Genomic DNA, 25,082 nt, shown 5'->3' with positions numbered 1-25,082 from the left:
CACACACAAAAGCTCAGGCACTGCAGCACTTCAAGGAGCTGACTGATGCACCATCATTTTTCAGGGATAGTTAAAGGTGGGCACTCACTGCTGGTCTCGTCACTGACGCTCCCATTCAAACATTTACAAAAATCTTTCTTCTGATCTTCTCCCTGTGTCAAACAAAAATAAATCTATCAGGCTGTGCCCCTTTGTAATTTAAATATGTGTTTTACCTGATCATCGATTTCTGAGCCTGGCTGACTTCTGCCTCCTCACTGAGTGTGAAGATTCTCATTAACTCATCCTGGTCACTTTTGTCCCCAAGGAACAAGAATCCTGCAATCTTTGGCAGGACAGTCAATGTTTAAAGACACTTTCAGTAGATAATTGAAAGCTGCATGGCACCTACATTTCACATTGTTTAACAAAAACGAACTTTATTGTGTAAATGAAAGTTAAACAAAGAAGTATCCTAACAACACAATCATAAATATCGATGTACTGTTTTGAATTCAGTTTTTACTTTTCCACCCAAGGACCTTTACCTCATGAAGGTTCATTCACTTCCTGAAGAGATCAACTCAAATGTATGCCACAGGAATTTGGTTTCTCCCCAGTTTCTCATTCTGATACCTAAGATTTCCAGAATCTTTCTCTCTGCAAATGTTCTACTGTCTATATTGCCAGAGCTGGCTGGATAAAAAGTTTTTTTTTCCTTTCTGTCAAAGACCTGTAATTCTTTCATGGTTGCTTACAATCTTCACTAGTCACATTATTCCAATGCATGCTTATGTTCAAGTGGATGGTTTGAATTCTGGTTTTCCTTCTCGTGATCCCCATTCAAAAGAAAAAAAAAATTTAACTCTGAATTGATTCTTCCACATCATGCTGAGGTATAAAATGCTCTTTTCGGAAACGGTTATCTACATGTTGTATCTTGTATTGTTTCAGCATGGCAGGGACAAAAAATATCTGCTGCTTTGAACACAATTATGAACGTCCTTGTCTATTCTTTTGAAAATTTTAAATTTGAGATTCTGCAGGTAGGTCTGCAGCTTTTGTGAAGTCCATTATTGGGCTAAATATTTTACTTTTCTAATCTTTTTACCAGTTCCATGCTGAGCAGGATTCCAAATGTCAAGGAGTTATCATGGATAGGAGTAATTTCCAAACTGTAGCTCTTCAAGACTGTGGAAGCAGCTCACAAAGTAATTTCCCTGTATTAAATGCACTGATTAATGTGGAATCTAAGCTTACGTTTCTCGACTCTATTCTCACAGAACAATTTCAATTCACTCTGAACAACAGGCAATAAGACAAAGGAGCAGATGTAGGCCATTCAGCCCATCAAGTCTGGTCAGCAATTAAATGTGGTCACGATTGATTGGAAAATCCTCAACTGCACGGCCCTGCCTTTTCCCTAAAACCACTGAATGCCTTCCTGATTAAAAATCTGCCTATATCAGCCTTCAAAATACTTAATAATCCAACCTCATCAGTCCTTGGTGATAATAGTTCCTGAATCGCTACTCGAGAAGAAATTCCTCATCTCTGCCTCAGATAAATGGCTCAATATTCTGTGATTACGCATTGTGGTCTTAGACTCTCCGACAAGGGGAAACAAGCTTATTACATCTACTCTGTTAAAACCCCTAATAATCCTCTCTATTTCAGTAAGGTAACATATCATTCTTCTGTGTTCCAACAAGTGCAGGCCCAACCTATTTATCATCTCCTCTTCACAGTCTATCCATAGATCGTATCAGACGAATGAACATGCCCTGGATGGCCTTCGATGCCAGTACATATCTCCTTTAATCAGGGGCCCAAAACAGTTTACAATATTCCAGTTGTGCTCTGATGAATACCCTCAACACACTTTTCCCCACGATAACCTGCACAATGAACTTTTTCAAAAACATCCAAATCTTTCCCTAATAAGATGTCAGCTGAGACAGCAACTCTGAACAAAAATCTTCCTTGGTTTTCTTGGACATCTGGAGTGACTGTTGCAACAAAGTAAATATTTCATAATCCTTCACATCTATTTTCACTCGTGGTAAATGCATTGGAGGGGACTGGTTTCCTCAGAAGCTTCCCTCTTTAGCGCAAGATCCGAGCTCAGCAAATCTTCTAGCTTCTTTTCCCCTCAGCGATTCCAAATGAAATGCCAACTTTTCACATGTTCAGGTGCCTTCCGTGACTAGTTCCCACGTGAATGAACAACATAAGAAGCTATTCTAGGCAAAGACTGACCTGCCTTATGGTAGGTTAGAATATCTTGCCAGACTGATTAATTGCCCTTTTAGCACCTTGAATTTTGTCCGCGAGATTAATGCACCTCTCCTCTCTCTCACTTGCTGTTATTGTTTATTCCAATGTCTCACCACCAGTAAGGCCTACTGGGTATTGGATAAAGAGAACATTTCAAAAAAAAAATCACTTGTCCTGAACTCCTGAACAGACCTTCAGCTTCACTTCTTGCAAAGTCTTCAGCCCCACACGCCATTCCAATTGTCAGTCTTTGCTCTCCATGGTCATTCTCCCCAGGCCTGAGATTTCATCCACATACTCTCACCACACACACCCCTCCATCTCAACACGTTGAATCCTTGGTTCTGCTCCCATGGAATGCATAGCTCCTCCACACATTTATGTGGAAAAAGATGTGCTTTTTTTGAATGACCCCTTGCTTTGAAATCCTATTTAACCTTTTCAATCTGTGTTTTAATCTAACGGAGAGCTCTGTACACGTGGCTGAAGTCCTCCTGGCTAGCGGATGAGCTAACAGACAGATGGGCTTGTCAAACTCCGGTTGAATTAAGTCCACTTTGTAAATCAAACTCTCTTTTCCACAGTGTTCTGGGTCAGAAGTGTTACAAATGTAACAAAAGGAGACGATCCTCAGTGAGGTACCCAACAAGAGACCTCCTAATTGGTGGAGGCCACTGAACCAATTGGGAAATTTCAATCCAACATATATCATGAGATGTTGTCTACTGCGACCTCAGAAGTCATTGTGACTTCCGTTGACCTTCGAAGAGTCTCCCTGGCTTTGGACGCCAGCTGTGTAGGCCTGTTGTAAACGGGCTGGCACATTTGATCGGGAAAGCTGTGTAGAACCAGACCGCAAACCTTTCAAATTACTTTGTGTTATGAAATTAAATGAAACAACCGCCAGACATGACCATCTCCATGCCAAGGTAGCACGATATTAGAGAAAACGAAGTGCAAACTAACAAACACCTCTCTTCCAAATCTTCCCTTCCTTCAGTGATTCATATAAAATTTAAGGCATCCAACTGAGTGGATGCAAGTGGTGAGGGTGGCCAGTCCAGCAGAAAGAAATCCACTGAAACTCCCATTTCACCCTCTGGCAGAATGAACATGGTTCACTCCTGAAATGTGATGGGCAGCAGCACAAACAGCAGAATGCACTCCTGCGGTTACTTGTGGCCTCGCTGGTGTTTCTGCAGGTTGGATAACTGTGTGAATCTTTTCCCACACTGAGAGCAGGTGAACGGCCTATCCCCAGTGTGAACTCGCTGGTGTCTCAGCAGGTTCGATAAGTGTGTGAATCCCTTACCACACTGAGAGCAGGTGAATGGCCTCTCCCCAGTGTGAACACGCTGGTGAGCTTGCAGGTTGGATAACTGAGAGAATCCCTTACCACACTGAGAGCACGTGAACAACTTCTCCCCGGTGTGAACTCGTTGGTGTCTCTGCAGGTGGGATGAGCATGTGAATCCCTTCCCACACTGAGGGCAGGTGAACGGCCTCTCCCCTGTGTGAACACGCTGGTGTGCTTGCAGGTGGGATGACTGTGTAAATCCCTTCCCACACAGAGAGCAGTTGAATGATCTCTCCCTGGTGTGAACGCGCTGGTGTCTCTGCAGGCGGGATGAACACGTGAATTCCTTCCCGCACTGAGAGCAGGTGAACGGCCTCTCCCCAGTGTGAACTTGCTGGTGTGCTTGCAGGTGCAATGACTGTGTGAATCCCTTGCCACACTGAGAGCAGGTGAATGGTCTCTCCCTGGTGTGAACTCGCTGGTGTCTCTGCAGGTTGGATAACTGTGTGAATCCCTTCCCACACTGAGGGCAGTTGAATGGTCGCTCCCCGGTGTGAATTCGCTGGTGTTTCTGCAGGCTGGATAATCGAGAGAATCCCTTCCCACACTGAGAGCAGGTGAATGGCCGCTCCCCAGTGTGAATTCGTTGGTGTATTTGCAGGCTGGACAAATGCGTGAATCCCTTTCCACACTGAGAGCAGGTGAATGGTCTCTCCCCAGTGTGAACTCGCTGGTGTGCTTGCAGGTTGGATACCTGCGTGAATCCCTTCCCGCACTGAGAGCAGATAAAAGGCCTCTCGCCAGTGTGAATCCGTTCATGTTGCAGCAGGGTATGCGAATCGGAGAATCCCTTCCCACACTGAGAGCAGGTAAACGGCCTTTCCCCAGTGTGAATCCGTTGATGAATAACCAGGCCAGCCGACTGAGCAAACTGCTTCCCACACTCACAACAAGTGTAAGGCCTCTCCCCGGTGTGAACCCGTCTGTGCCTGAGCAGGTTGGCCGAGCTGCTGAATCCCTTCCCACAATCAGAGCAGGGGAATTCCCTCTTCTTGGTGTGAACCCGCTTGCATGTCAGCGGGGTGGAAGCATCAGCGGGTCCGTTCCCACAGTCAGAGGTGAATGCCCTCTCCACAATGTGAACCTTCTGGTGTGTCAGCAGATTCGAGACAGCACTGAATCCTTTCTCACACACAAAACAGGTGAATGGCCTCTCTCCAGTGTGTCTCCGCTCATGAATCTCAAGTGCAGACGGGTAATGGAATCCCTTCCCACAGTAGCCACATTTCCAGGATTTACTCATGCTGAGAGTGTTTTCATTCTCTCTCCAGGTTTAATAATCAGTTGAAGCTTTGTCCACACACAGAACATATCAATGGTCTATTCTGCCATGAAATGTACAATTTGTTTTTTCCAGACTGTTGAACTGAGCTTTTTTCACTGTCAGTGCACTGAAACTCTCTCACTCGGGTGTGTGTGCATCACAGTCCCTTTCCAGTCAAATCGATTTTTGAAACATTTAAAGCAGGCAGAACGGAGAAACATCCACAGTTAGACATCTATGACGTTCACCTCCTGACAAATTGAGTGATTTCAGATTACGTCAGTTTCAGAATGCTTCCTTCAAATCTTCCACTTCCAATTTCCTGTGAAAGCAGCATAAAAAGTCATCAGTATCAGTGCAAGATTAAAATTCAAAAGAAAATATTCTGAAGGTGAAGCTAATTCATGCCATTCAATTGATTTCAATTTATTGTTGGTGCAGACATAATAAGCCGAACAGCCTGCTCTTTACTGCATGTTTGAAAGGTTCTTCTTCAGGATATATTATTGATCTAAAAATATTCAAATTAACTGGACTGCAACACTTGAATAAGGACACAAGGGGATGAAAGGAAGGATATTATTTCGACACCAAATGGTCACAGCCTGGAAATTTTGACAATTCAGGAGGCGGTAATAATTATTTCAAGTAGATTATTCAAAATTGAAAAGATTCAATTAAGATTTCAATCCAAAATTGGATAGACAGCAAATGAACATGCTAGATATAGAGAAATATAGAAATGGAATGAAAGAGACTGCATTGCTGGAGAATTGCCACAGATTCAAATTGCTAAATGGAGTCTTGTGCCATAATAAGTCTATCGCTAAACTTCAGAATTGCACAGCAGTCTCTCAAACAAGAGCAGAACCAGCACGTGGCGTGGTAATATCAAGTACTGTGCAACAACACATGGCATAGCTTAATCTGATATTGAATTAATGGCTTATCGCAGCTCTTGCCTGGAAATCACCCCTTTCAATTGTGAACATAAAACACCATTCCGTTCGCCAGACAAACAAGCGTGCCAAGCTGAGGGAGTAAAAGATGTCACATATAAAAGTAGAAATTGCTGGAAAAAGCTCAGCAGGCCTGGTAGAATCGGTGAAGAGAAATCAGCGTTAACGTTTCGGGTCAAGTGACCCTTTCCCAGAACAGTAAACGATGTCACCGTCTCTTAGAGAGCGCACGACAATGGGTCAACCTTCCCAGAATCTGCACCTTCCCTCGATTCACTTTCCGACTGTTCGATTCTTGCAAGCCATCAACTTAACCCGGAATGAGAAAAGAACCGAAATAAAAACAACAGTGCTGTGCTCACAGATGATTGACAAGAGGAGGATGCTTCACTCTGGGTCTTCATTCGGAGAGAGGAGAACAGTGGCACCAACTTCGCTGGGCAGGAATGAGCTGTGTCAGAAATACATTGTCCAACCTCTACATTTAGAAATTAGGTTAGCTGATTGGCTGGAGGACCAGCTTGCTTCCGGTCCTCCCGTGCTTTCTATTGGCCAATGATGAAGCCCTTCAATCAACGGCGCGCGATGCCTCCCGGATGCCCGCTGCGTGGTCGATGTAACAGTTTGAATGGTGCAGTCTGTTGTGGTCCTAATCGACAAATTTGCGAGACAAGGGTGGAAATGCGGGATGCTGTGCAAAGATGTGGCTGAAAGGAGTAGTCAGTTGATTTATTTGCTAAGCCTCCCCCTCTCCTCATTCTTCACACAGTGTTTGTTACATTAAGGCTTAAAGAATCAGATATTTGCTGGAAAAGAAACTCAGCGTGTCTGGCAGCATCAGCGGAAACAAATCAGCGTTAACGTTGTTTCAGAGATAGTAGGAACTGCAGATGTTGGAGAATCTGAGATAACAGAGAATCTGAGCTGGAATGAACACCGCAGGCCAAGCAGCATCATAGGAGCAGGAAAGCTGACTTTTCGGGCCTAGACCCTTCTTGTGTTCTGCGGAACGGTGACTCGATCGGGAAATGTGAATTCTGATTTATCTCCCCAGTGCTTTTCAAGCCATTTCTCTTTTTGTTTCTGGTTCATTGCATCCACAGTTCTTTCGGTCTTTACTAAAGATTCAGATGGCTGGCCTAAATATTCGACAGGGCAAAACGTGACTGTGAAACTGAACAGAAGCGAAAGTGGTCATTTGTAAAGAAGATGCGAGGGGTGTTCAACATGTGCGATGTGCAATGACCTAGTGGTATTATCTCTAGATTGTTAATCCGGAGACCCAGGTGATGTTCTGGGGATGGGTTCCAATCCTGTTACAGCAGATTGTGGAATTTGAACTCAATAAATATCTGGAATTAAGAGCTTAATGATGACCGTGAATTGATTGTTGGAAAAACCAATCTGGTGCACTAATATTAGGGAAGGAAACTGATATCCTGACCTGGTCAGGCCTTCATGTGAGCCCAGACCCGCGGCAATGTGGTTGACTCTGAACTGCCCTCTGAGCAATTCGAGATGGGCAGTAAACGCTGGTCAAGCCTGCGATGCCCTCATCCCGTGAATGAATGAAGAAAAAAGAATGTCGGAAATGGCCAGTGAGTGAGTAAAACTTTGTCCAATGCAGCATAAAGTGGAGATTGTGATGCTGGTCAGGAAGAGTCAATAAAGAGCTTTAATTTAAATGGGGAGATGTTGCAGGAGAAGCTAAAGAAGTGATTGGTGGCCTCCTTACTGAGATATTTCTGTCATCAGCAGCCAGGGAGGCGTGGGAAGACTGGACTTTGGCTAACTTTGTGTCACTATTTAAGAAAGGTGGGAAGGAAATGCTGGGAAACTATACATGCTTGAGACTCAGATTGGTGGTGGCACGGTAGCTCAGTGGTTAGCACTACAGCCTCACAGCACCAGAGACCCAGGTTCGATTCCAGCCTTGGGTAACTGTCTTGTGTGAAGTTTGCACGTTCTCCGTGTCTGCGTGGGTTTCCTCCGGGTGCTCCAGTTTCCTCCCACAGTCCAAAGATGTGCAGGCTAGCTGGATCAGCCATGCTAAATTTCCCATAGTGTTCAGGGGTGTGTGGGTTATAGGGGGATGGGTCTCCAAGGGGCGGTATGGATTTGTTGGGCCGAAGCGCCTGTTCCCACACTGCAGGGAATCTAATCTAAAGTAATTGGAGGAAATCCCGAGTGACAGGATTTACATGTATTTGGAAAGGGAAGGACTGATTAGGGATAGTAAACATGGCTTTGTGCATGAGAAATCATGTCTCATTAACTTGATAGAGTTCTTGAAGAAGTAATTAAAAGGATTGATGATGACAGTGTGCTGGACCTGATATGGACTGATATGTGCCACAAATACCAGTGTTGGGTGCACTACTTTGCATCATTTATGTGAATGATCTCGATGTGAACTTAGGAAGTATGGTTAGAAAGTTTGCAGATGACACCAAAATTGAAGGTCTAGTGGACAACAGAGAAGCTTACCTCAGAGTATAATGCGATCTTGATCGGATAGCCCAATAGGCCAAGGTGTAGCAGATGGAGTTTAATCACAATAAATGTGAGGTGCTGCATTTTGGAAAGGCAAATCAGGGCAGGACTTATACACTGATTAGTAACAAGAGTGGAGTGTTGAAGAACAAAGAGGCTTTGGAGTGAAGGTTCACACTTCCTTGAAAGTGGAATCACAGGTTTATAGGATAGCACAGAATGCTTCAGTATGCTTGCCTGTATTAGTCAGTTCATTGAGTATAGGAGTTTGGGAGGTTGTGTTTCGGCTGTACAGGGCATTTGCTAGGTTAGTTTGGGATGACAGCATGCAATTCTGGTCTTCCTACGGTAGAAGGATGTCGTGAAACTTGAAAGGGTTCAGAAAAGATTTAGAAGGAAGTTGCCAAGGCTGACGGGTTTGAGCTATACTGACAGGCTGAATAGACTGGGGGGATGATCCATGAAACATCACAGTCTGATGGGTGACCATATGGACCTATATAAAATCATGAATGGCATGGATAGGATAAACAGACTAAATCATTTCCTTGAGGGGCAAGAGTCCCGAACTAGAGGGCACAGGTTTAGGGTGTGAGGAGAAAGATTTGAAAGGGACTTAAGGGCAGCTTTTTTTCACACAGAGGTGGTGTGTGTGTGGAATGAACTGCTACCGGAAGTGATAGAATCTGGTAAAATTGCTACATTTAAAAGTCACCTGGATGGGTATACAAATAGGAAGGGTTTGGATGGATGTTGACCAAATGCTGGCAAATGGGACTAGATTAATTTAGGATATCTGATCAGCCAGTACGTGCAGGACCCAATGGTCTGCCTCCATACTGTATTATCTCTATGTGTCTATGACTGGAGTACAAGGATGCAGGAGACATACTGCAGATATTGAAAACCCTGTTTAGACCCCACTTGGAGTAGTGTGTGCAGTTCTGGGCACCACACCTTAAGAAGGATATATTGGCCTTGGAGAGAGTTCGATATAGCTTTACAGGAATAATACCTGAGCCTCAGGGTAATGAGTGTGTAAATTAGGTCTGTTTTCTTTAGAATGTACAAGGTGAAAGGATAATCTGAATGAAGTCTTCATGATACTAAAAGGAAAGGACAGGGTAGATAAAGATTAGATTCCCTACAGTGTGGAAACAGGCCCTTTAGCCCAACAAGTCCACACTGCCCTTGAAGCATTCCACCCAGACCCATCCCCCTATAACCCACACACCCCTGAACACTACGGGCAATTTAACATGGCTGATACACCTAGCATGCACATCTTTGGACTGTGGGAGGAAACCGGACCACCCAGAGGAAACCTGCACAGACACGGGGAGAACGTGCAAACTCCACACAGACAGTTACCCAAAGCTGGAATTGAACCTGGGTCCCTGGCGCTGTGATGCTGCAGTGCTAACCACTGAGCCACCGTGCCACCCAAAGATAAATGATTCATACTGTTTTAGGATTCTAGAACTAGGAGTCTAGACATTAGGGCCAACCATCCAGGAGAGATTCTGCTTCTACAGACAAAGGCTGGTAGATATTTGGAACTCTCTTCATAAATGGCAGTGGATGCTAGAGTGAATGTTAATTTTAAATCTGAGATAGACAATACCTTTGTTTGACAAAAATTTGAGGGATAAGGGGAAAGGCAGGTATATGGAGTTAGGCCACACATCTGCCACAATCTCATTCAATGACCGAACAGGCTCAAGTAGTTGAAAAGAACAAGGTTAGACGATGTTCCATACCATTTGATTTTCTATCACAACATATGCGATTTATTTTCTGTATGTGTTGTGTACAGTTCACAGCTGATTTGGTAATTTATTTGAGTTTCAAAAAGTATAAATTTTATCTGCATGAATGTTTGATGTACTTAAAATGTCAATCTCATGTTTTTCCCACAAGATCACAGTTTCTTTTCCTCTCCATTGGATGTTCAAAGTCTTTGAGTTTCCACTAAATTACTTTGTTAAAAAGGCAGCTTCTTATTTTACACCTTACACGCTTATAGGATGGGCCAAAGGGCTAAAAGGTAATGCTGATATTCGAGAGTTGCATGAGAAAATAGATTGTACAGGATGGGAAGGTAGGCTAAGAATGTTAATGATGTACCTGACAAGCTGCATGTCAATGAATCAGTCTTGTGAACATTCCTTTATGGGCTGAAGATGACACCTGTAGCTTGTTTCTCTGTAGCTGTTTTCTGTACTGGCCAGATGTTTTATTTTCTGTAGAGATTGTACGAACTGCAGAGAGTAAGAACTTAATAGTAACACCTTTCACCCCAACCTCAAGTTCACCTGGGCCACCTCCGATACCTCCCTGGACCTCTCTGACTTCATCTCTGGTGAGCACCTCGAAACCAACATCTATTTCAAACCCACCAACTCCCACAGCTATCTAGACTACACTTCCTCTCACTCACCTTCTTGCAAGAATGTGATCTCCTACGCCCTTTTCCTCTGCCTCTGCCGCGTCTGCTCCCAAGTTGGGGCATTCCACTCCCGAAAGTCCGAGATGTTGTCTTATTTCAAGGACCGCTACTCCCCGCTTTCGGTGGTCGAACAGGCTCTCAACCACATCTCTTACATTTCCTGCACCTCTGCCGTCACACCCCCTCCCCGCAACAAAAACAAAGACAGAATCCCCCTGTCCTCACAAATCTCCGACACCTACAATCCGACCCGATGACCAAAGATATATTCCCCTCCTCACTCCTATCTGCCTTTTGTAGGGACCACTCTCTCCACGACTCCCTTGTCTGCTCCACGCTCCCCACTAGGCCCACCACTCCACTCCCCCTCCACACTTTTCCCTGCAACTGCAGAACATGCTACGCCTACCCCTACACTACCCTCAATCTGTTCATGACAAGTGATAACACTTTCCATTTGAGAACCATTTCAACTCCCCTGCCCACTCCCTGGGTGACATGTCCATTATGGGCCTCCTCCAGCGTTGCAAGGAGCAGCACTTTGTATTCCACCTTGGGAGGATACAGCCCAAAAGCCTAAATGTGGATTTTACCAGTTTCAAAATCTCCCACCCCTGGCCTCATGCCATGACCAGCTCTCCCTCTCATCCCCACCTCCTTGACCTGACACAACTTGTCCATCTTCTCTTCCACCTATCCACTCCTCCCATCTCATTGACCAACCCCGATGCACTCACCAATCACCATCCCCTGTACCCTCCCTAGCCCCACCCCTCTATTTATTTCTGAGCTCCCTTCCCCCTCCCCCTATCCTGGGTTCCGACTCGAAACATCAATTTTACTGCTCCTCTGATGCTGCCTGGCCTGCTGTGCTCCTCCAGCTCCATACTATGTTATCTCTTTTCTCTTCTGTAATTGATTCTTGTGCCTTGCTGTTTGTTACACTGTTTAAGCAATACAGTTTCGTACCAAGTCATTGGAGTTTACCTCAGACCTGGATCGCGAACGTTGCCAGGAATGAGCTCAATCTGCAGACTAGCAATCGATCGAGAGGTCCCCAACGGCCAGAAGAGCATGAGGCTTATTGTTCTTCTTACTCATTCTTTATAGTTATTTCATAAATGTTCCTTTCTTTTCTTGTCTTCTATTATTTATCAATAAATGTTCATATTTAAGCAAATTGCTGTTGTCGAGCCTTCTCTTAAATACATTTAACCAAATATGAAAACAACTTCTTTGATACATAGATAGTAGGAACTGCAGATGTTGCAGAAGGGTTCAGGCCCGAAACGTCAGCCTTCCTGTTCCTCTGATGCTGCTTGGCCTGCTGTACACCTTGTTACCTCTACCTCGATATATGCTGTGATACAAGACACACACCTCTATTTTTGTAATGTGTCCCTGACTCTGTGCCTCTTCACTTGAATGGGAAGGAAGTTTCTAACAGAGGAAACGGCTTCTCAGCAATGATAGGACTGGCTGCAGCACCAATGAACTCACCACAGCTTCTGACGTTTATACAGAACAGATATCAGCTGCTGGAGCCCTTCACACTGAATGAGGCAGGCAAATAGATCGAGCTGTTTTAAAGTCTCACAGAATCCAAGCACGAGATATGATTGCACACAGAAACTGCGTTAGTTTCACATCACTAGATGCAAATGTTTGCACAGATCCCAAGCCTGAGGCGCTGTTTAATTTTGGGACCCACATAGGTCGTGCAGAGGCTCACAATGTTCCTCTTACCAGGTCCATACTATGCATCCCAAATTTTTCTCTCTTTCACCCAGTCAACCACTCGCCAGGTTGTTTGATGAGGAATTGTATCCAAGTACTCCTTTAGGGTCAGAACTGCCTGTGGGGAAGTGAGGCCAGTGATAAAATAGAGAAATAGCTCAAATAGTCCAACTCTTTTGATCCGACCTTCATTGACGAGTTTCTGGATGTCCCTGAGATCTAAAGTCAGGAATTGTGTGAGGGCAGCTCCAAACTCTTGCGTGGTGAGGTTTAGGAATGGGTAACCCACATTTATGGACAGAGTCATCTCTCTTCAAAAGGCTGATCAGGAACCCTGACAGGAACAGTAGGGCTGCAGTTTATTTCTGGAAATGGGGACCTAAGCCAGTAAAATCATTTTCTCAGAGACTTCAGTGAAGGCCATCACAGTGAGCTTCAGGACCACATCATGGGGGTTTTCAATCTCTCAGCCATGGTGTTTCAGAATATTGTAAATACAGTAAGAATACAGTCAGATGATTTCTTCAGAATTTACTTGTTTCCAATCTCCGTGTGAAGAATCTACCCAATTGCAGACGCCGGGTCCAGCAACGTGAAGGGTTGTAGCTCAGTGTGTACAGGATCTCGTCGACCTTCAACTGTTTGAAAATAGCTGCTGCCACCATCTGATCTTCACGAGAAAAGTGCTTGAATTTTTCCTTCTATTCATCAGCAAGAAATTCCAGGATGGCAGCTCAGACACTCATATCAGCTGTTTTCAATAATTGCAATGTAGTGGGGGGCGACTGGTCTTAGCACTCAACATCCTGGGAGCAGCACGTGCTGGATTAAACTACACAATGTCAGACATGTCACACCAGCATTAGGGACCTGTGCAAATGGACCAAGGCTCTGCATTTCTCCGATTGTCAGAAAAATCAATCCTGTCCTTGAATTCATCTAAACCATTGAATACAAACAGCAATCCCTCTGGGTTCTTCCACAGCTTTCCCAGAACGTTCCCAAAGTAAGGATACTGATCCAGTGTCAGATTCTGCAGGTTTAATCCACATTGAATAGTATTCAAATTGTGGAATTTAAAACGGAAATCAAATTGAAAGTGAGGATTTATTTTCCCAATGGTCCAGTCATAAACATTCTTTTGTACCAATGTTGTTTTACCAATCTTCGGGACTCCGCCTACCATTATACCGAACTCCTAGATTTGGATTGTCAAAAAGAATCTATTCATTTCCCAGAATGAACCATGTCACTGGTGAAAGTTACTGCAGAACAATTGATCAATCTGGACTTCTGCAGCCTTTTCTGGAACCATTTCTCTCTCCACTCCTCATGGCCTCTTGCCACCAGTTCATGTTCTACAAGTTTCTGACCTCGAACAGTAGAAGTAACCGTTAGATCAACCAGTGGCGAAATCATCTCCTTTATTTGGACAGTGTTCACTCTCAGTGTTTGTTTGGACACAGAGCATCTCCTTGTGTTTCTGGTGAACACCTTCAATCAGAACATGGTTCTCAATGTCAGCTTTATTGAGACAATAACAATTTCTCAAGAACATTTCAGGACTCTGAAAAATGTTGCAGAAATGAATTCACACTTTAAACGAAGCCATGCGTTAATTTTAAAACTTAGTCATGCAAAACTACAGATGAAAGCTAACACTGCTGGAGAAAACTTATATCTGGAAATTCATACATTCACTTAATATGGTCATTTGTATGGAGGTGATAGTTCCTCTTCAATTGTTAATGCTTTCGGCCTATACTGTCATCGAAAATCCTCAAGTTACCCAGCTATTAAAGTATTACTGGATTAAGTTGTAAACAGCCAATGAATTAAACTGCCTGCAGATTTGTGAAACTACAGAATGGTTGTCATTGAAAGGCCAATTATGCCATATATGACCTGAGGTGTTCCAACATTAGTGTGTCCGGTCTTGGGCAGGCCATATCATGTTCAGACATCTGTCTGTGATATTAGCTGAATTGGGTCGAACAACAGACTGTGCTGGACATGTTTTTCGCATCCGTATCCCATTTGATCCTGAACACGACCTCCAACCTTATATCCTCTTCATCCCCATCAACACCTACATTATAACTGTCGACTACATTTGCTCAAAGCAAATAGCGTGGCATGGCGGCTCAGTGGTTAACACTACTGTCTTACAGTGCCAATGACCCAGGTTCAAGTCCACCCTCAGGTGATTATCTGTGCAGAGTTTGCACATTCTTCTTGTATCTCCATGGGTTTCCTCCCACAGTCCAAAGATGTGCAGGTTGGGTGGATTGGCTATGTTAAACTGCCTGCAGTGTTCAGGGATGCGTAGATTTGATGGGTTATAGGGGAATGGGTCTGGGTGGGATGCTCCCAGGGTCAGCACTGACTTGGGCCAAAGGGCCTGTTTCCACACTGTAGGGATTCTGTGAAATAACTGTTTGGGAACTTGCTTCTCTGGTGGATATGGGAGTTTTGTTTTTGTTTCTTCTTCTGTGAAGATAGAACAGGAGTGGTTGTTTTAATTGTTCTGCCATTTCCCTGCTCTCCATCATTAATTTTCCTATTTCAGATTGTACCCAGCCTACAGTTGTCTTCAAGAATCATTTTCTTTTTACATACATACAAAGGCTCCTCAAGTTCAGTTTTACACTCCTTGCAAGTTTACACTCATACTTTATTTTTCCTCTCAATCAATGTATTGGTCATTCTCTGCTGATTTTGAAATTTCCCATTCCTCAGGTTTGCTACTAATTCTAGGAACTTTATATGACACCCCTTTGGGTCTAATGCTAGCCTTAATTTCTCTTGTTAACCATGGTTAGGATAGTTATCCAGTGGAGTTATTTAACCCAAAAGAATGTGTCATAATTGTCATGTAACAATTTATTTGTTGCTTTAATATTAACCATTGCCACTTTACTGTCAGGTCTTTTGATGAAGTTATCCTGTCTTCTGTACCCAACCCATAGCATGGTGGCTCAGTGGTTAGCACTGCTGTCTCACTGTGCCAGGGACCTGGGTTCAATTCCAAGCTTGGGCAACTGTCTATGTGGAGTTTTCATATTTGTCCCGTGAGTACTCTGGTTTCCACCCACAATGCAGAGATGTGTATGCTTGGCGGATTGGCTATGCTAAATTGCCCATTGTGTTCAGGGATGTGTAGATTAGGTTGGACACAGGAGGATGGGTCTGAGTGGGATACTCTGAGGGTTGGTGTGGGCTTGTTGGGCCAAAGAGCCTGCTTCTACGCTGCAGGATTCTATGATTCATTGCTTCTTACTTTCTTCTGTTTTGTGGTAGGGCAGGAGTTTTGGATCAAACTACTTCACTTCACTATCATGTCACAGTCTTCTGAAAGTAACTCTTCACCACAAGATAATTAATTAACTCCTTCTCTGGGCAAAACCAAATCTAGGATAGCCTACCCCCAAGCTGTTTCCTCAGCACGCTGATCTAAAAATCCATCTTACACATACTCCAGGAATTCATCAGCCAATTAACATTGCTACTGAGCTACCATTAGTGGGCTGTATCAGATCCTGCAGGGTGTGCATAGGGTCTCCCAGCATAATGGGACACCGCTGGACGTGTACAAGTGCCCCTGCATATCATAATCCTGATGATCAGGTACACAATTTTCCAGTGTATCAGGACCAGCCGGGCGTGTATGGTGTTTCACGGTACATCAGGACCATGCGGTACATATACGGGATTTCAGTTCCCATCCCCACTGTCCTTGCTCTGGTTGAAGGGGATGTGAATCACAACCTCCAATTATTGCCCACTGACCCAGATCAGCCATGATCATAGTGAATGGTGGTGCTGGCTTGAAGGGCTGAATGGCCTATTCCAGCACCTATTGTCTATTGTCTATGACAAGTAGCCCAACTCAGCTACTGGGCTATCTGTCTGTCACTCTGCACCATTTCAACGGCCATCCTGCTTGCCGATCAGGGAAAACGCAATGGATTGGCGGTGGCAAGCTTTCCATCACCTGCCCACCCAGGCCTGAGCTCCTTTCGCTTGGTGCCCTATTCGCAATGAATTGACCATTGGGTTTGAAGCTCTAGAGGCAAAATATAAGATGTTGTTCCTCCAGTTTACATTTCACTTCACTTTGACAGTGGAGGTGGCCCAGGCTGGGCATGTCCCCAGGGGAACGGGAAGGTTGTGTTGATAGGTATGTGGGGAGCACAGGTACTCTGTGAACTGATCCCTGAGTCTGCATTTTGTCTCCCCAGCATAGAGGAGACCACATCGAGAGCAATGGATGCTATAGACCAGTTGGATGAAGTGCAGGTGAATCTCTGCCAATCTGAGAGGACTGTCTGGGGTCTTGGACAGAGTCCTCCATGCCCACTGGTTCCCTGAGCACCACCCTCATGTCATATCACAGCTTTCCTTTCCTGACTCTCTATCTCTGCCTGCTGGCAAGCCTCTCCCATGGTCGGAGGTGTAATGTATCAAAGTACCACACAGACTGTTGTACACTCCAATCCACATTCACCCGACCACATAACTGAGGCAATTTCTGGAAACCCGATCATCCACTAGGGAGTGAGCAACAGGAGCTGGGACTGCGTTGGCTTCCCCCACCACGGACGCATCCCAACACATCGTCCAGAATGGACTGAGCCTTCTCTGTGTGGTTCGGCTCTGGTGTGTGCGTGTGCGTGGAACAGTGGCAGAGCATTTGCATGAACATCTGAAATACCACAGCATACAAGGCTACATGCCAAAGGCTATGAATGGGATTAATGGGGCAGGACCTTGATGGCCAGCAGGCAAGATGGACAAAACTGCCTCAATTTTTGTATTTTATTTAGCCTATTTTGCTAACTAACACAGATGTTGTTATATGCCTCTGGAGCAGGTGGGGCTTGAACCCAAGCCTGAGTAGGGACTCTACCTCTGTGGCACAGAGGTCATCACTGTGCTGTACTTTTAAAAAAAGTACCTATTTGTGTAATCAATCTCTTCATTGACGTTATTGCACAGCTCTGGAGCATGCTTGACTTGCGCCTTGGCCTCCTGGTCCAGGGGTAGGTACACTGTCAGTGTGCAACAAGACGGCCCACACTGTGCTGTCCTTGACTCTAACATAAGCCTTGTTTCACAGCTAAGTGTTCACAAAATACAGAAGGTCAAATGGAGGAGCATGGGGACTCTAACTCCATGGAACATCATCTCCAATTTTTCCAATTTCCCTTCCAACTGACAGGGTGCTCTGGTTTCCTCCTTACAGTCCAAAGATGTGCAGCTTAGGCGTAATGGCCATGCTAAATTGACCACAGTGGCCTGGGATGTGTCATCCAGGTAAACTAATCTTGGTAAATGCAGGTTCATGTGAACTGGATGGATCTGGATGGGATGCCCTTTGGAGGATCAGTGCAAAGTCAGTGGGCTGAATGGCCTCTTCTGCACTGAATGGATTCCATTCAATGAATGTCAATTACTGCTCCACAGTAAAATCTGGTGAGACATGATACCCATCAGTTGCCATGTTATTAATTCTGCTTTTCATCTTAAATCTGGATATTTCCCACCTCTCCATTCACCTGAGCTGATACCCTTCACACTGCTCTATTCACCAATTCTGCCCCTATTTCTGGTGTTCTTGCAATCTGCACTCCTCAGAAATCTATCACAAATCCATCTAGGTACTCATCACTTTGAGGTCTGCTTCCTAACTCTACTCAAAATTAACCTTAACTTGAGAAACACATTTGCATGAGTGTTAATCCTCCCAAGTCAGGTTACATTTTCTGCATTTGTTCTAGGAGAAATGGGTCATATGTTACAGGATAGGATTCCTCTTATCCTGCAGAGAAAGATTACCCTTTGGGACCACTTCAGTCAGGGATGTAGAAAGTCTGTTTATTCCCCAGACTATAAACTTTCTCAGCACAATCATTGGAGCCCGTGACCATCAGTGTTCTGCAGGAATCAGACCTGGCTTCACTTTTGTTTGTTATTTACAGAAACAATTTGGATGGGAATTTAGGAGGCATGTTTAGAAAGTTTGTGGATGACACCAAAATTGGTGGTGCTGTTGACAGTGAGGAAGATTACAAATGGTTCCTGATCACTTGGGCCAATGGACTAATGAGGGGCAGATGGAGGTTAATATGGGTGAATACAATCTATTGCATTTTGGTAAAACAGACAACAGATAAGCAGGACTTCTGCAGTTAACAGTAGGGCCTTGGGTAATGTTGTTAAACAGCAGATGCAGCGGTTCAGATACACAGCTCTTTGGAAGTTGCATCAAAGGTAGACAGGACGGTTACAAAAGTGTTTAGCATGCTTGCCTTTATTGCTCCATCCATTGAATATGGGAGTTAGGACATCATGTTGAGGTTGTACAGGAAGGCAGTAAGGCCACATTCGGAGTATTGTCTAGCGTCTGGTCAGCCTGCAGAGCAAGAAGGTGATTAAACTGGAGACGATTCAGAATAGATTTACCAGGATGTTGCTGGGACTGATGGTTTTGAATTATAAGGATAGGCTGGGTCTTTTTTTTCCACTGGACAGTAGGTGGTAGAGGGATGATCATATACAGATTAATAAAATCATGAAGGGGCGAGATAAGATGAATAGCAAAGATCTTTTTCCTCAGGTGCGTGAGTTCAAAATTTTAAGATGAGAGGAGAAAGATTTAAAAGAGACTTGAGGGAAACTTTTTCCAACAGAAGGTGGTTCGTACATGGAATAATCTGCCAGAGGTAGTAGTAGTTGTAGGTACAGTTACAACTTTTAAAGGAAAGTTGGACAGGTACATGAACAGGAAATGTTCAGAGGGATATGGACCAAACAGAGACAATTGGGAATAGTTTAGTTTGGGAAACTTGGTTAGCAAGAATGGTTGGATTGAAGAGTCTGTTTCCACGCTGTATGACTCTATGACACTCTTGACAAACTGTGCCCCACCAACATCTCCCCCTTACCCTGTTTCAGGTGACCACCTGCAGTCTGGTGTTGTTCCAATGCTCATGAAGACTCTTCTGAGACATTGCTGCTATCCAATTTACAGCCCCCAATGAAAGGTATCTATTGCACAGTTCCAATAGAGATGAATGTGATTTCTCTCTAAACAGTCACTTACTGCACTTTCTCAACTCAGACCCTGTCCTGTTTTCTATTACAGTGACAAAATAACATTTTAAAATATCTGTGAATGTGCCTATGCCCATGTGCATTCTTGTTTAAGTAAGTGTATCTTTTCCCCCATGTGAGTGTTTGAGCTACTGGAACAGATTGGGGCTACTCTCCCTGGAATTTCAGAGGCTGAGGAGTGACCTTAAAGATGTATATAAAATCAGGAGGGGCATAGATAAGGTCAAGGTCATTTCCCCCAGTGCGAGGGAGTCCAAAACGAGAGGGCATCGGTTTAAGGTGGGAGAGGAAAGATGAAAGAGGGAACCAAGGGGCAACTTCTTTTTCATGCAGAGGGTGGTGAGTATATGAAATGAACTGGCAGAGGAAGTGGTGGAGGTTGGTACAATTATAACACATCTTTCAAATTTCACAACATCCTTCCCATGGCAGGGCAACCAGAATTAAACACAGTTTTCCAATAGTTGCCTAACCAGAGTCCTGTATGGGAGCAACATAACTTCCCAATTGCTATAGTCTACGCATTGATCAATAAAGGCAAGCATACCAAAACGTCTTCTTCACTCCTCTAAGCACCTGCGATTCCAAGGTCTCTATGTTCTACAACACTCTCCAGGGCCTTACCACTGAGTGTCTTAAGTCCTGCTATGATTTGCCCGACCAAAATGTAGCACTTCACGTTTATCTACATTAAAAGCACTGAGTAATGAAGGCAAGTGTGCTAAACACCTTAACATCCTGTCTACATGTGACACAAATTTCAAAGAACCTGAAAGTACCTGAACCCCAAGATTTTGTTTCTAAAACGCTACCCAAGGCCCTACTTTTACTTACGTAAGTCCTGTCTTTGTTTGGTTATATACAATCCCTCACGTTTATCAAAATTAAAACTGCATCTGCCACTCATCAGCTCATTGACCCAATTGATCAAAATCTCTTTGTAATCCCATATAACAATTATTCACTGTCCACTTTTCTACGACTTTGACGGCATCTCAACACTTACTAACCATGCCTTCGACATTTGCATCTAAATCATTTACACAAATCACAAACTCAAGTGGACTCAGCATTGATCCCTGTGAAGTACTGTTGGTAACTGGACTCCAGTCTGAATAGCAACCCTCCACCATCATGCTCTGTCTCCTACTGTCAAGCTAATTTTGTTTCCAATTGGCAAGCTTCCCTGAATTCCATCTGATCTAACTTTGCTAATTATGTTCCCATGCGGAATCTTGTCAAAGGCTTTGCTGAAGTCGAAGTACATAGTCTGCGAGATAGAAAGTCTACTGCTCTATCCTTAAACTTTTTTGGCTGCTTCTTCAAAACTCTCAAAAAAATAAAAAAAACACCGAGGCGTGGCCCTGCTGTGAAGGAGTATACAGTGGGTGAATACCTTCGCGACAGCTGTATCTGAAACAATGAGGTCGGCTTGTCAATGGTTCCCTCTCCCGTCCGCCGATCCAGGAAAGGGGATATTCCGATGGCGATGTGTACAGGAGCAGGGCCAGAGGGGTCAGAGGCTCTCAGGTAACGAAGATAAGGGCACGATCCACAGCTGTCTGCTGCTTTGAGAGAGGGCGGGTCCCTCAACACTTCAATCGAGGGGCAGCCTCAGGTCAGACACCACACGAGCCCTCCCATCTCCACCATGGGGTCTCACCGAGAATGTTTGCCACACCAATGTTCTGGCTCTCAGGTGGTCTTCGCTCGTGAGACTTCCATGACCTGCTGAAGAAGGAGAATTTGATCAGCGTCCAATTGACCTGACACATAGTCTGCCACTTTCTGTAGAGGGTCCCGTGATAGATAAGAGGGAGATTGAGAGAGAGAGAAGCGATAGATAAGGGAAGAGGGCCGAGAGGGGAAGAGGCCTGACAGACAGGATTGAGGAAAGGAGAGAGATGGTTGCAGGCAGAGCAAAGAGGCCATCCCGGGACAGAATGAGAAAGATAGAAAACAAAGCATGAGGAAAGAGGGAGCAAAAGGGAGAAGAAAATAAAGCAGAGAGCCAAGACAGAGGAGATTGCATTTTGGCAAATGATAGAGGGCAATGGGCAGACAGCAGGGCACTGTAATTAGTTTGGGGTTTGACACAAGACTATGGGGACAGCACAGGGCAGTGGGATTTGTTTGGGGGTTGATACGGGACTACAGGGGAAGAGCAGGGCTGCAGCATTGGTTTGTGAATTGATACATGATTGTGAGGAGACAGCGGGGCAGTGGGATTAATTTGGAGATTTATACAGGGTTATGGGGAAAGCAGGACAGAGGAATTAGTTTGGGGATTGAAGCAGAGCTATGTGGAGAGAATGAAGCAGTGGGATTAGTTTGGAGATTGATAAAGGACTACAGGGAGACAGCAAGGCAGTAGGATTTGTTTGGGCTTGATACAGGGACATGTGAAATGAAAAGTTAGTCACCACACTCATCGACCCTTGTTGCATTTCTCCCTGACAATGGACCTTGAACGTAAGCTCCTGGGAATTGGGGAATGTGGGAAGCAGTTGGTAACTCACCAATTTCTTAAGAATCACGGTTTAGCCTAGTCTACATGGGGCACTGTGAGCTGCTTCATGTTCCTGTCTGCTTCCCTGCAAGGAACAGAGAGAGGGAGAGAGATGGAGTCCGGTATACAGACAGTGCAAGTCACAAAGGGGAAAAGTGAGGCAGAGAGAGGAGCAGGGAGTGAGGGGAACTGAGACTAAAAGACAGGCACAAAGAGAGAAGACTGACACATATTCAAGCACAAACAATCACGGCACGTAAGACAGTGAGAATCACAGTGACAACGGAGTCAGGGATAGAGACACCGAATAGACTGGGATAGAGGCACTGCATAGACAGCAAGTGCACAGTAGAATGGGGGAGTATCTTGCAGCGATGCGATAATCTTATGGTGGGCTGGTCTATCGGGAAGGCATGCTGGGTGAGGAGGGTGGACAGGGTGAACGGTTGCTATGACCACTGGAGCTATGTAGACAAACCATGACAACAGCATGGGTGAGTGCGATTATCAGTAACTCACCAAGTCTATCTGTCCCTGCGGGCAGGATAATGCCAGTGTGTGGGCAAGACCCACAGAGTGAGGCCTGACCAGCTAGGTGCAGACCAACCGAGAACGCTGTGCCACAACAGGAAGGGTGCAATTTCTCTGCACAGATGCTGCCAGACCTGCAGAGCTATTCCAGCAAATTCTGTTTTTGTTTCTGATTTACGGCAATCACCGTTCGTTCAGTTTTGACTGTGAAAATCAGAGAGCTTGAGGATTCTACATATTTCTTTTAAAAAAGTTTGATTATAACGTCGATGTCAGGAATATTGCAGGGGTGTGGGTAGATATTGATTATCCCATTTGAGCTGTTGGAGCAGGACAAGGAGTATGAGAGGAGGATTGGGAGCGAGAGGTTGGACAGGCTGGTTGATGAGGTTGGGGGAGGGGTGTGGGCAAAAGGCAGCCCAGGAATAGAGGAGGTTGTTGACGTGATTGGCCAATAGGGCCAATAAGACAGCTAGGACAGGGAAGGGTGATTGGGCCAAGCCAAGAAAGGGAAGGGAGAATGTGATGCAAGCTGAGGAATGGGGTAGGCCCAAAAGGCAAAGTGGGTGGGAGAGCAGGATTGGCAAGATGGGCGGTGGCGAGTGGCAAGACCAGAAGTGGTGGGTAGAGCAGAGGGGGAGGAAGGGGGTTGCAGATGGGATAAGGGAGGGAATAAGAGGAGGGTGGGGGGGCGTCAGCACTGCATGAGGGCCTTGTCCATCTGGTGTAAACGGAGACGGAGCATACGTTGGTGCCCGTCAATAATTATGTGATGTTCGATTCAGTGCTGTCGGATATGGTGAGGCCAGCTTGAGCAAACTGTTGCGATGGAGACAGAGTGACAACATCATCAACAGAGTCAATGTCACAGGGTTAGAGTACAATGGGATCTTGATCAAATGGATGAACGGGCTAACTAATGGCACCAGGGTTCAATGTCGAAAACTGTGAGGCGCCACATTTTGGTAGGGCAAGCCTGGGCAGGGATGGTAGAGGAAATGGTACCATCCTGGAGAGTGTTGCACAACATGGAGAGACCTAGGGGTGGTAATGCACAATTACTCGAAAGCACAGTCTCAGGTAGACAGGGTGGTGAAGAAGCAGAACATTGAATCTTCCATAAGCCCTCTGATAAAGGGTCCAGGCCCGAGACGTCAGTTTTTGTGCTCCTGGGATGCTGCTGGGCCTGCTGTGTTCATCCAGCCTGACATTTTATTATCTTGGATTCTCCAGCATCTGCAGTTCCCATTGTCACTCACACATTGAGTCTTGCAGTTGGGCCACTGGTGATGCCAATTTTAAGATACCGCGCACAATGCACGTCACGCTTCTACAGAAGGATGTTGCTAAAGCTGAGAGGTTGCAGAAAAGATTTCCAAGATGCTGCCGGGACTGGAGGGTTTGAGCTGGAAGGACAGACTGAATAGGGGCTGCGGCTATTTCTACCCCCACAGCGTCAGAGGGGCGACCGTATAGAGGTTTACAAAATCATGAGGGCGATGGATAGGGTGAACAGACAAGGAAATGAAAACCAAAAGAACCGCGGATGCTTTAAATCACAAGCAAACACTTAAAATTTGCTGGAAAAGCTCAGCAGGTCTGGACAGCATCATGGATGAGTGCGTAAACAGGAAGGGTTCAGATGGATATGAACCAAATGCTGAGACTTCCTCACTTAGTCAGTCAGTGCCATAAAATACAACGGAGACACAATGACCTTCTCACTCCGTCTTTCTGTCGCCCATTTTTCAGCTTCGTCACCTTTCTCCCATCAAAATGGAGGCTGCCCGAGCCTTCGCATCCTATTGGCCGGCAGCACCGTCAATCAAAACACCACCACCCAACCCAACGTGATTTCCGAATGGGCCGCAGCCCCGCCCATCATATGATCCCGCCCACCTGCCTCCTTCCGATTGGTTGCAAAGCCCTTGAGATTCGATTGGTCATATTTGCTGTCCGTCTTCTGTGAGAGACTATTTACCTCTGAGCGATGGGTAGTTTCGACTCCGCCTCCACTTGCCGATTGGTCAGGTTCACACGTTTCTTCGTCACGGTCCGACCAACCACTTCTCCCGTTGGCTCTCTCCTGCGGCTACAATAATAGACTCCACCCTCCCCGCTTTCCTGTTGGTGTGATTGTCTGCCCATCATTGTCGCCCGCCCATCTCTCGTCGCATTTCCCCATACCCTCAACCCGCCCCCGCGTTCTGATTGTTCCGCTAAAATGTCCATCGTTGGCCTACGATCTGTGAATGGTCGCTGTCACCATCCATCGGCGGGCCTTCTTCCTCTGATTGGCTGCACATACTGCCGTTATTCACCCACTGCCTGCTTCGCCAGCGACACACATTGACACATTTTCGAAAATGTTGCTTCTGCAATGCTCCCTGTGTCAAACAGAAACAAATTCA

At 45.2% G+C, this 25,082-nt stretch overlaps 1 protein-coding gene and 1 pseudogene across 2 annotated transcripts; both read right to left on the bottom strand.

Moving 5' to 3' along the window:
• Positions 1–392: 392 nt before the first annotated feature.
• On the bottom strand, positions 393–7,728 carry LOC125450169 (gastrula zinc finger protein XlCGF57.1-like). Of its 2 annotated transcripts, none has more exons than XM_048526174.2 (2): positions 6,199–7,728; positions 393–5,199 (listed from the first exon to the last, which is right to left on the bottom strand). In XM_048526174.2, exon 2 carries the CDS (start codon positions 4,854–4,856, stop codon positions 3,429–3,431), a length of 1,428 nt encoding a protein of 475 aa, XP_048382131.1. In that variant the 5' UTR covers positions 4,857–5,199; positions 6,199–7,728; the 3' UTR covers positions 393–3,428. The 2 variants fall into 2 exon arrangements, with proteins under 2 accessions (XP_048382131.1, XP_059499098.1); XM_059643115.1 differs by lacking the exon at positions 6,199–7,728 and adding an exon at positions 6,099–6,131.
• A 2,010-nt stretch (positions 7,729–9,738) lies between these two features.
• Positions 9,739–24,495, bottom strand: LOC125450170 (NACHT, LRR and PYD domains-containing protein 3-like; annotated as a pseudogene).
• Between the last annotated feature and the right edge of the window lie 587 nt (positions 24,496–25,082).

The sequence above is a fragment of the Stegostoma tigrinum genome, chromosome 48 (genome assembly GCF_030684315.1).
Source record: "Stegostoma tigrinum isolate sSteTig4 chromosome 48, sSteTig4.hap1, whole genome shotgun sequence".
Taxonomy (NCBI): domain Eukaryota; kingdom Metazoa; phylum Chordata; class Chondrichthyes; order Orectolobiformes; family Stegostomatidae; genus Stegostoma; species Stegostoma tigrinum.
Note: the sequence above shows the minus strand (reverse complement) of the source record. Positions and strands in the feature narration are given on the sequence as shown.

What these genes read in the sequence shown, in the direction of transcription:
- LOC125450169 (XM_048526174.2), bottom strand. Translation starts at nt 4,856, where the DNA reads ATGAGTAAATCCTGGAAATGTGGCTACTGTGGGAAGGGATTCCATTAC.